General features: G+C 39.8%; 2 protein-coding genes and 1 long non-coding RNA gene across 3 annotated transcripts; all 3 read left to right on the forward strand.

The window, feature by feature from the left end:
* The first annotated feature begins 7065 nt into the window (after positions 1-7065).
* On the forward strand, positions 7066-8724 carry LOC126159811 (uncharacterized). The gene is made up of 2 exons (XM_049916613.1): positions 7066-7563; positions 8492-8724. The coding sequence occupies exons 1-2, from the start codon at positions 7212-7214 to the stop codon at positions 8722-8724; spliced, it is 585 nt and encodes a 194-aa protein (XP_049772570.1). The 5' UTR covers positions 7066-7211.
* Positions 8725-8767: 43 nt separating this feature from the next.
* Positions 8768-10260, forward strand: LOC126159812 (E3 SUMO-protein ligase ZBED1-like). The gene is made up of 3 exons (XM_049916614.1): positions 8768-9294; positions 9342-9495; positions 9606-10260. The coding sequence occupies exons 1-3, from the start codon at positions 8768-8770 to the stop codon at positions 10257-10259; spliced, it is 1335 nt and encodes a 444-aa protein (XP_049772571.1). The 3' UTR covers position 10260.
* Positions 10261-10716: 456 nt separating this feature from the next.
* On the forward strand, positions 10717-11120 carry LOC126159798 (uncharacterized). Its single transcript, XR_007534633.1, has 3 exons — positions 10717-10788; positions 10902-10970; positions 11092-11120. It is a non-coding gene; the product is annotated as an uncharacterized LOC126159798 (long non-coding RNA).
* Positions 11121-11964: the final 844 nt, after the last annotated feature.

The following is an 11964-nucleotide window of genomic DNA, read 5'->3' on the forward strand; positions in this document are numbered from 1 at the left end:
TATGCACACACAGCACATGGATCTCGCGAGGCACAAGGCTCTCACAACGAAGTACGTACGTCGGTCAACAGATGACACTAGGAAAAGTATGTTAACTGCGTGTTTTAGTTGTTACTTGCGACTCTTAGTTGCGATTTGTTACAGAAATCGCAGTTTGACTCGGTAGCGAAAAGCGTAGTATGAACTTTGGTCAACAGATGGCAGTGCTAACTGCGCTTTTTAGTTGCTACTTGCGACTCTTAGTTGCGACTTGTCTCTGAAATCGCAGAATGTTGTTGTTGTATGTGTATCGCAGAGATGGGCGTAGTACGAACTTTGACCCACAGATGGCACTGTTAACCGCGCTTTCTAGTTGCTACTTGCGACTCTTAGTTGCGACTTGTCTCTGAAATCGCAGAATGTTGTTGTTGTATGTGTATCGCAGAGATGGGCGTAGTACGAACTTTGACCCACAGATGGCACTGTTAACCGCGCTTTCTAGTTGCTACTTGCGACTCTTAGTTGCGACTTGTCACGGAAATCGCAGTTAGACTCGATACCGTATCGCAGAGATGGACGTAGTACGAACTTCCGCCAACAGATGGCACTGTTAACTGCGCTTTTTAGTTGCTACTTGTGACTCTTAGTTGCGACTTGTCACGGAAATAGCAGTTGGACTCCATAGCGTACCACAGAGATGGACGTAGTACGAACTTTGGCCAACAGATGCCACTGCTAACCACGCTTTTTAGTTGCTACTTGCGACTCTTAGTTGCGACTTGTCACTGAAATCGCAGAATGTTGTTGTTGTTGTGGTCTTCAGTCCTGAGACTGGTTTGATGCAGCTCTCCATGCTACTCTATCCTGTGCAAGCTTCTTCATCTCCCAGTACCTACTGCAACCTACATCCTTCTGAATATGCTTAGTGTATTCATCTCTTGGTCTCACCCTACGATTTTTACCCTCCACGCTGCCCTCCAATACTAAATTGGTGATCCCTTGATGCCTCAGAACATGTCCTACTAACCGATCCCTTCTTCTGGTCAAGTTGTGCCACAAACTTCTCTTCTCCCCAATCCTATTCAATACTTCCTCATTAGTTATGTGATCTACCCATCTAATCTTCAGCATTCTTCTGTAGCACCATATTTCGAAAGCTTCTATTCTCTTCTTGTCCAAACTATTTACCGTCCATGTTTCACTTCCATACATGGCTACACTCCATACAAATACTTTCAGAAATGACTTCCTGACACTTAAATCTATACTCGATGTTAACAAATTCCTCTTCTTCAAAAACGCTTTCCTTGCCATTGCCAGTCTACATTTTATATCCTCTCTACTTCGACCATCATCAGTTATTTTGCTCCCCAAATAGCAAAACTCCTTTACTACTTTAAGTGTCTCATTTCCTAATCTAATTCCCTCAGCATCACCCGACTTAATTAGACTACATTCCATTATCCTCGTTTTGCTTTTGTTGATGTTCATCTTATATCCTCCTTTCAAGACACTGTCCATTCCGTTCAACTGCACTTCCAGGTCCTTTGCTGTCTCTGACAGAATTACAATGTCATCGGCAAACCTCAAGGTTTTTATTTCTTCTCCATGGATTTTAATACCTACTCCGAATTTTTCTTTTGTTTCCTTTACTGCTTGCTCGATATACAGATTGAATAACATCGGGGAGAGGCTACAACCCTGTCTTACTCCCTTCCCAACCACTGCTTCCCTTTCATGTCCCTCGACTCTTATAACTGCCATCTGGTTTCTGTACAAATTGTAAATAGCCTTTCGCTCCCTGTATTTTACCCCTGCCACCTTTAGAATTTGAAAGAGAATATTCCAGTCAACATTGTCAAAAGCTTTCTCTAAGTCTACAAATGCTAGAAATGTAGGTTTGCCTTTCCTTAATCTTTCTTCTAAGATAAGTCGTAAGGTCAGTATTGCCTCACATGTTCCAGTATTTCTACGGAATCCGAACTGATCTTCCCCGAGGACGGCTTCTACTAGTTTTTCCATTCGTCTGTAAAGAATTCGTGTTAGTATTTTGCAGCTGTGACTTATTAAACTGATTGTTCGGTAATTTTCACATCTGTCAACACCTGCTTTCTTTGGGATTGGAATTATTATATTCTTCTAGAAGTCTGAGGGTATTTCGCCTGTTTCATACATCTTGCTCACCAGATGGTAGAGTTTTGTCAGGACTGGCTCTCCCAAGGCCGTCAGTAGTTCCAATGGAATGTTGTCTACTCCGGGGGCCTTGTTTCGACTCAGGTCTTTCAGTGCTCTGTCAAACTCTTCACGCAGTATCGTATCTCCCAATTCATCTTCATCTACATCCTCTTCCATTTCCATAATACTGTACTCAAGTACATCGCCCTTGTATAGACCCTCTATATACTCCTTCCACCTTTCTGCTTTCCCTTCTTTGCTTAGAACTGGGTTTCCATCTGAGCTCTTGATGTTCATACAAGTGGTTCTCTTATCTCTAAAGGTCTCTTTAATTTTCCTGTAGGCAGCATCTGTCTTACCCATAGTGAAATAAGCCTCTACATCCTTACATTTGTCCTCTAGCCATGCCTGCTTAGCCATTTTGCACTTCCTGTCGATCTCATTTTTGAGACGTTTGTATTCCTTTTTGCCTGCTTCATTAACTGCATTTTTATATTTTCTCCTTTCATCAATTAAATTCAATATTTCTTCTGTTACCCAAGGATTTCTAATAGTCCTCGTCTTTTTACCTACTTGATCCTCTGCTGCCTTCACTACTTTATCCCTCAAAGCTACCCATTCTTCTTCTACTGTATTTCTTTCCCCCATTCCTGTCAATTGTTCCCTTATGCTCTCCCTAAAACTCAGTACAACCTCTGGTTCTTTCAGTTTATCCAGGTCCCATCTCCTTAAATTCCCACCTTTTTGCAGTTTCTTCAGTTTTAATCTACAGGTCATAACCAATAGATTGTGGTCAGAGTCTACATCTGCCGCTGGAAATGTCTTACAATTTAAAACCTGGTTCCTAAATCTCTGTCTTACCATTATATAATCTATCTGATACCTTTTAGTATCTCCAGGGTTCTTCCATGCATACAACCTTCTTTTATGATTCTTAAACCAAGTGTTAGCTATAATTAAGTTGTGCTCTGTGCAAAATTCTACCAGGCAGCTTCCTCTTTCATTTCTTAGCCCCAATCCATATTCACCTACTACGTTTCCTTCTCTCCCTTTTCCTACACTCGAATTCCAGTCACCCATGACTATCAAATTTTCGTCTCCCTTCACTATCTGAAAAATTTCTTTTATCTCATCATACATTTCTTCAATTTCTTCGTCATCTGCAGAGCTAGTTGGCATATAAACTTGTACTACTGTAGTAGGTGTGTGCTTCGTGTCTATCTTGGCCACAATAATGCGTTCACTATGCTGTTTGTAGTAGCTTACCTGCTTTCCTATATTCCTATTCATTATTAAACCTACTCCTGCATTGCCCCTATTTGACTTTGTGTTTATAACCCTGTAGTCACCTGACCAGAAGTTTTGTTCCTCCTGCCACCGAACTTCACTAATTCCCACTATATCTAACTTTAACCTATCCATTTCCCTTTTTAAATTTTCTAACCTAGCTGCCCGATTAAGGGATCTGACATTCCACGCTCCGATCCGTAGGACGCCAGTTTTCTTTCTCCTGATAACGACATCCTCTTGAGTAGTTCCCGCCCGGAGATCCGAATGGGGGACTATTTTACCTCCGGAATATTTTACCCAAGAGGACGCCGTCATCATTTAATCATACAGTAAAGCTGCATGCCCTCGGGAAAAATTACGGCCGTAGTTTCCCCTTGCTTTCAGCCGTTCGCAGTACCAGCACAGCAATGCCGTTTTGGTTATTGTTACAAGGCCAGATCAGTCAATCATCCAGACTGTTGCCCTTGCAACTACTGAAAAGGCTGCTGCCCCTCTTCAGGAATCGCAGAAAGCAGTGCTAAATTCGACCAATAGATGGCTCACGTCTTTGAATATGAAATACTACTTGCGACTGCTAACTGTGACTGAAATCGCAGTTAGATTCTGTAAAGTTGCAACTGTGATATCTGTGACTTCTCAGTCACTGTGATTTCTAACAGATACGCGATTTCCTGCCCACCACTAATTACGAGTAACCTGGAAGTTGGTAACGGAATAACAGTTTGTCTGTGTTCCTGATACAGTGACTCCAGTCTTAGACCCCGGTGATGTTACAGAGACGATAGTTACTAGAGCGAACAAATATTTACGTACTTCTTCGGAAATAGCCGCTGGCCGTCGCGAATGACAAATAACATGTCAGAACGTATAACATAATACAGTGGAATATAATAATTATTATCCTCATCATTTGTCAGGAGATTGTCAAAATATGTGAATATATCACAGTAACTGCTAATATTTACAGAATTGATACATTGTCAGAATAAAACACAGATACGCACTTTCAATAAATTTATCATACACAGAATACCCGATCTTGACTATTGCAACCAAGTGCTGTCAAAACTGAAATATAGCAGAATTTTTACCTAAGTTGGTCTATCAGTCTCTGTTACGATGTTCATCTACAGAGTGGAAGGAGCGGTCAATGGAAGCGTCTGATTCCACACGTCTGCTTCGACGTAAAGGTGTTGTGGTGCGTGAATGTCATTACGGCACGGTGTTTATGAGTTGGTTTTTGTGTGTGTCGATCTAGGTTGCAGTGCCGGAATTTGCTGGTGGTAATTATTATTTTTTTTCTAGCTGTGATGTTTTGTGTATTTATGAAGTATTGAATGTGATTTAATTTATGTAGGGATGATTGATTTGTGGACTTTTGGGATTGTGGTTTTATTTTTCGCAGTTGTAGGTGTTGGTTTTTTGGCATCAGTAACTGTGGTGGACCTATATAGGTCACCGGAAATGACTGATTCCCATTTTCATAGTTGTATGTGCTGATGTTTTAGTATCGTCATCTGAGGTTGACCTATGTAGGTCAAGGGAAATGTCCGATTCCAATTTTCGTACTTTTAGTTGTGGGTATTGGTGTTTTGGTATGGTCACCTATGGTTGACCTATATTGTTCAAGGGAAGTGTCCGATTCCTGCAGATTTTTGTTGGTATAGCAGAATACTGTATTTTTTTTTTTTTGTTCTTCATTTTTGTGTTTTGGGATCATGGTGTGTTTTTTTTACTAGAATGTCCTCACTCTGAAACCCCCAACTTCCCGCAGTTGTCCTGTTGATTTGATTGTATTTTTGATGGGAAATGTTATTGTATTATTTATATGTATCTTCGTGTTTGTTGCCATGTGTATGTAGTAACGTCATAGACACACTTAAAATAGCTATTTCCGGCATATTGATGACGGGTGGAATCACACTTCTGTATCAAATAGTCTTTCAAACACACTGTAAACCGTGCTTTATCTGAAACCAAGTTTTTAATGGTTGCTGACTTGCTGGCAGTTTATTGAAAATGCATGTTCCTGAATATTGGACCCCTTTTGGGCCAAGGTAAGTGATTTTAGGTCTTTATGTAGATTGCTGTTCCCATTTCTAGTACTGATATTGTGTATTAAGCTATTGGTTGGAAATACTTGTAACAAATTTCATTAAGGAATAAATATACTGGGAAGCAGTAGTTAGAATACAAAGTTCCTTGAACAGGTTCCTACATGATGTTCTTGAATTGATATCACAAACGATTTTTATTACACGCTTTTACATGCGAAAAACTTTTGCTACGTTTGATAAGTTACCACAGACTATGCTCCCTTATGAAATAATAGAATTAAAAAATGTGGTATGCCCTTCCCAACTGAATTTATTATCGAGTTGTAGTCCCAGAAATGTAACACTGTCAACCTTTTCTGTCTGCATGTCTTCATATGTTATAAACATGCTGTAGCTGGAGAAATCGAGCAGTTTCCAAATCTGACATAAAACTTGGATTAGCGTACTCACACTTTCCCCAATAGGACTAGCTTTTACACCACAAGAATAAACGAATCTGTCACATTACGCATATCTTTTGTTGTATTACAAGACTGTACTCTTTATTCTATTATGTGAGCAGCACAAGAAATTAAGCTTCGAATTTAACCTACAGTACTCAGTTTACGTATTACTTCATACTTAAAAACGCACATTGTTAACATTTTACTTAAACAGTGCTTTGGCGAAGTTCCGCATACTTTCTGTCGCAGCTGCGAAGATAATATTTCTAATAGCGACCGATAACCTACAAACATATAATCTGAAACACTAATAATCGTTCTAACATCAACTAAAATGTACCCGGAGTTAATAAACTGCGGTTATGACACGATTCATAAGACATTCCTGCTATTTCACACTACTCGCAGTATTACTGATAACTAAACTGATGGATTCCAACTATGTCGTAATTTAACTGTCGGAGTTATCGGTATTCGCTAGCGAAAAATAACTTGGCAGTTATTAATAACCGTTAATGATAACGGTTATCAAAGAATAACTGGAACGGTGATAACGGTTACTCCAGAATAACCGTTTTGCCCACCTCTAACTCCCAGGTTATCTGTGGTGGTAGCCCGATAACTGCCAGAGAACTAGAACTGCGAGCCAATAACGATAACTGCCAGAGGAGAATACCGATCTCTGACTGTTATTTCCATAGTCGCTCGAATTCCTTAGTAACTCTCCTTGTACTACCCGTCCAAGCTAAATTAACACGTAAGGCGGTGGCTCAAGGAATCGACTGTACTTGTTAATGCCTGTACTGCAGCTCCTATCAGCCACGGCTCGGACATTAACTTTATTTAATTGTTTATGCGAAAAGTAACGAAGGCCCCTCGAAATAGTACACAGTTCTTATCAACAGATGGCGCGCAGTCTCACAGGTATTCCCATGGTCTATAGAACGCCTTCCAAATGCGCAGTACGATCTTCGGTCAACAGATGGCGCGAGGCACTGTTGACACTAAACAGTTATTGAAATAACTGCCAGAATCAGAGGAACGGTTATCGCAGTAACCGTTACTTCTCAGTAACAGGTTATTTCTATCAGTTACGTTATTTTTTGCCACCTCTACTGGGAGTTGGTAACGGAATAACTGTGTGTCTAGACGTTCCTGACTCGGTGACTTCAGTTAAAGGTCGTAGATCCCGGTGATATTTCCAGAGAGGGTAGTAACTGGAGCGAACAAATATTTTCGTACTGCTACTGGCCATCGGGGAGAGGGGATGGCAAATAACGGGAATCTATTGTCTCATTTCTCTGCAATTCTTGGTGTTCCGGAACAGGTGTCACTCTCTTTCCGGCCTTTGGTTGCGTTAGAGGGTATTGACTTTCGTTCCGCGTTCTTGTTTTTCTTGGTATTGTTGCTATTACTACCAATAGTTGCCAACATGAAGAGGTCGAGGACAAGCGAACTGTGGTCATATTTCGAAATTCTTGATCGAGAGTTTACGAAATGTACTTTGTGCGGTAAGAAATTATCGTACAAATCGACGACGACGAATTTAAAGAAACATCTCCAGAAATCACATTTAATTGTGAATTTCTCTTCACAAAGACCTTCGGAGCTAGATTTGGGTGAGTAATGAAAAAAATATATTTATTGCAATTACGGTTATTTCAGTGCATGCATAATCATTTATTTTTTTATTTTATTAATTTTTTTTAAGATAAGAGCATGCTATACAGTGTGGTGCTTTGTGCATTTTTACACGCAAGTTTTCATTTGTCGTGACTACTTAAGCTGTCGATACCACCGCACCTGTTTGCCTTGACATTTTCAAACATTAAATTATGTTGCATATGGTGCGGGAATACTTAATTATTTAATTCGAAGTTATTGTTACAGGTGTAATAACGATAGTGCTAATAAAATGCCACTATGTGATATATGAACTGTCGTCTCGCAATTATTAGTAACTAATTGGATTGTATCAGTGCTCATTCCTGTGTATCATTTGTTTGTAACCCTGTCGATGCCGGGGGGGGGGGGGGGGGGAGGGAATTAGATACTGTTTCATATTTTAAAATTTTGAAAAGGATAATTGTTTTTAATGGAGTCTTCAACTGAATTCCATAAATGTTTTAAATTTTGTGGTGAAACTTAACCCAAAAATTTGACACATTAATAGTACATGTGAGTTTCCACAGTGACAGTCATATTGAATATTTTGAAGTTCAGGGCCCTTCTTATACATCAGTATTTGTTTAAAATATGATATGTCAACAACAATTAAGATATTTTTTAGGGTGGAAATACAGTACCCTACCTTCCTCCCAATACACATTATTGAAAATGAAAATGTGTTGGTGTTGCTAGGATTAAAGAAGAAACTTGAAGAATAGTCATTACTAAAACTGAGTCAATTGTCAACTTGTATGAAGTAAATATTCAAGCTGCAAGTACCATGTAGAATACTGTACGCAAACAATGTAATGTATATCACCAAAAATATGGCATCATTTCTATTGTGCTTATGCTGATATGAAACCTATTTTTCTGTAGGTGAAACCCTTCCTGTAGAGGTGATCCTTGGCACCAGTAGTGTGGAAGAGGAGCGAGCTGCTCCAGCCCCCTCAATGCAGCAAGGTGTTCAAAGTTCTATGACATCGTACCTCTCCAAAAGGATCGGAGTGAATCAGAAAAGGAAGATAGATGGGCAACTTCTTCAGCTGTTCACTAAAGACTTCCAACCATTTTCAGTCGTTGAAGATTCGGGGTTTTGTGTGGGCCCTTAATCCTGGTTATGAGTTACCAAGCAGGAAGCGTATTTCAGATGTAATGCTGCAAGCAGCATACACAGCAGCAAAGGAGAAAGTGGTAGACAAACTGTCAGCTGCGAAGACAGTTTGTTTGACCACAGATTGTTGGACATCGGCAGCAAATGAAGGTTACATGGCAGTGACAGGGCATTTTGTGTCTGAAGATTTCACCTTGCAATCGGTGTTGTTAGGATGTTCCCAATTGTCTGGTGCACATACTGCTGCGAATCTGTTGGCATCTCTAATAGGCACGACAGATAACTTCAGGCTGACAGACAAAGTTTTGCTGCTTGTGACAGATAATGCACCAAATATTAAAAATGCAGTATCCGCCGTTTTACGGTGGAAACACTTTGGGTGCTATGCACAGACACTAAATCTTATTGTGCAGAATGCACTAAAACATTTTGTGTCAATTCAGCAGAAAGTCAAAACTATTGTAGCATTCTTCAAGAGAAGCTGCAAGGCAACAGAAAGACTGCTGACATACCAACAAAATAATGGGGCAGGTCATGTTAAAAAACTGGTGCAGGAGGTGCCAACAAGGTGGAACTCTACTCTGTGTATGTTGGAGTGAATAGTTGAAATTAAAGATGCAGTGAAGACTTCATTGTACTATTCACAGTTGATTTTCAACAACTGACAGATGAGGAATGGAACATCTGCTCAGAACTCTGCTCTGTGTTGAAGCCATTTGCACAGGTTTCAACACAGCTTAGTGCTGAGTCATATCCTACTGGCAGCCAAGTAAGTTAAGCAGCTTTTTTCTTGCTAAAATGTTAGCTGTGGTATTATGGCATAATCATTTCTGAGATATTGTACTGTTTGTGTTATATTGAACTTATTCCAATTTTCAGGTTATTGTTCTGACAAGGGGATTATTATCAGTGTGTGCAGAACTTTTGAAAAGGCCATTTAACAGTGTGACAAGGACTATCATTGAAGAATTAACAACAGGCCTGAAGGACCGTTTCCACAATGTAGAGATGAGCAAATCTATAGGAGTAGCCACTCTACTAGATCCACGCTTTAAATCTCTTGCGTTTGAAAGCCGAGTTGCAGCAGATAATGCAAAGAAACAGCTTATTGAACTAGTAGCAGAAAAGATGGGTGACAGAAGACTGACAAACACAGGCCAGAGCCATGAAACTGTGTCAACTTCAATCACCACTGATCCCTTGTCAGTATGGGGTGTCTGTGATGCAATTGTAAAATCAACACAGCCCCAGGGCACTCCTCAGTCAGCTGCTATTGTGGAAGTACAAAGGTACATGGACAGCCCAGTTATTAGTAGAAGTGAGGATCCACTGGCATGGTGGCGTGAAAATCAATATATTTTCCCAAATATTGCTAAAGTGGTGAGGGAAAAATTCAATATAGTGGCCACTTCTGTGCCGTGCGAAAGAATATTTTCTAAAACTGGTATCATTATAAATGAAAGGCGAACACGGCTGAAGGCGTCCAAAGTTGAGAAACTTATATTTCTAAATATGAACAGTACTAACTCCTGAATTTCCTATTACAGGGTACGTGTTATTTATTGTATTTAATGAGAGATTACTGGTCCCAAAATATGCTTTTCTTATCTTAGATGTTTGTTTCAGTAGTGGATTCGAGAGGCACACCAACACCAGCAGATGAGTCTCCGTTTAATTCTTGGGATATTATAATAGTAAGGTAATTCTAGTTTGGGTACATATTTGGCAGATTTGATCTCTCCCTTAAAATGGAGATATAACTGTAGGGCATAGCATATATTTGTTATGCTACATTAAGAGTACTAGTGGTTTTGTGTTGAAGTGTTTAATGTATATTGTCAGTCAGTAAGTCAGAGCACTTTGTTCCAGTTATAAGGTACTAGTGGTTTGGATACACATTTGGCAAATTTCACCTTTCACTGAAAATGAAGGTACAGTTACAGTCCTTAAGAGTAAACTGGCAAATGGTAACTCAAAGCTCTTGGTTCCTGTTACAGCTCCAGAAGTCAGTCACCAGCAGCAAATGTCACACAGTTATAAAATGGGAAACTTGAAGAATAAGGTACTAGTGATTTGGATACATGTGTGGGAAATTCAACTTACACTTAAAATGCAGGTACATTTGAAGTGTGTGATGTAGTTTGGCAGTCAGTAACACACAGAACTTTGTTCCAGTTATAGCTCCAGAAAACCGCCACCAGCAGCAGATGTCACAGTTATAAAATGGGAAACTTGAAGAATAAGGTACTAGTGGTTTGGATACATGTGTGGGAAATTTCACCTTTCACTTAAAATGAAGGTACAGTTACAGTCCTTAAGAGTAAACTGGCAAATGGTAACTCAAAGCTCTTTGTTCCTGTTACAGCTCCAGAAGTCAGCAGCAGCAGCAGCAGCAGCAGCAGCAGCAGACATCACACAGCCATAATGCGAGAAGCTTGAAGAATAATGTGGTAGTGGTTTGAATACATATGACATATTTCACCTTCAGTTTAAAACTGAAGTTTGTTTATATTGGCAGGTGGTAACTCGGAGCACTATGAATTATAACCATGGAATTTTATTTCTGTGAATCTTGGTTCCAGTCTTTGAGATGGTGTCTGTCACTGGAATGACTGGTTGTCAGTACAGGGCCCAAGCAAAAACCAGACCTGAAACTGAAAGCTGCAGAAGCCGGCCAGACAGGCACCCCAATGGCTGCTACAATCTGTGTGAGACAAGGGTGTCATTATATTGCAAATTTAGTGTAAAAAGTTCCATATTGTCTGAATTTGTTCTATATTGACAAGACATTCTAGTACCACAGAGTTTCTTATCTGCAAAAGTACACTAGCCAATACCAGTGGCACAAAGGTAGTGCCAAATTACAAACTATCCGGTAACAACAGAAGTATTGCTGGACAATGAACAATAAATAATATGCAAAACCTGAGGAATTCAGAATTGGTTTGAAGAAATAGAACAGTATCTGGAAAGAGAGTAACATTCTCTCTCTCCCTCCCTCCTCCGTGTTTAGAGTATTCCTGTAATAAATAGCTAATAGCATACCGAGAACATAAGGGTGTCACAGTGGAGATTTGTTTTCTGGTACAGACATCTGATAAAACTATTCCACAGCAAAACTTACTTTCAGTAGATGTATCAGTGCACTCCCATAGGATAACAGAATATTCTGTCCTCCAGGAATCACATTGGGTACACCACTTACAGCATTAACTGTACAGCAACTACAATGTTCTGT

The sequence above is a fragment of the Schistocerca cancellata genome, unplaced genomic scaffold, assembly GCF_023864275.1.
Source record: "Schistocerca cancellata isolate TAMUIC-IGC-003103 unplaced genomic scaffold, iqSchCanc2.1 HiC_scaffold_1147, whole genome shotgun sequence".
Taxonomy (NCBI): Eukaryota; Metazoa; Arthropoda; class Insecta; order Orthoptera; family Acrididae; genus Schistocerca; species Schistocerca cancellata.

Excerpts from the sequence above, each read along its gene's own strand:
- LOC126159811 (XM_049916613.1), top strand. The coding sequence starts at position 7,212 with ATGGCAAATAACGGGAATCTATTGTCTCATTTCTCTGCAATTCTTGGT. Across the intron at positions 7,564-8,491 it reads ACCTTCGGAGCTAGATTTGG|GTGAAACCCTTCCTGTAGAG; the intron begins GTGAGTAATGAA and ends ATTTTTCTGTAG.
- LOC126159812 (XM_049916614.1), top strand. The coding sequence starts at position 8,768 with ATGCTGCAAGCAGCATACACAGCAGCAAAGGAGAAAGTGGTAGACAAA. Across the intron at positions 9,295-9,341 it reads GTGCAGGAGGTGCCAACAAG|ATGCAGTGAAGACTTCATTG; the intron begins GTGGAACTCTAC and ends TTGAAATTAAAG. Across the intron at positions 9,496-9,605 it reads CATATCCTACTGGCAGCCAA|GTTATTGTTCTGACAAGGGG; the intron begins GTAAGTTAAGCA and ends TCCAATTTTCAG.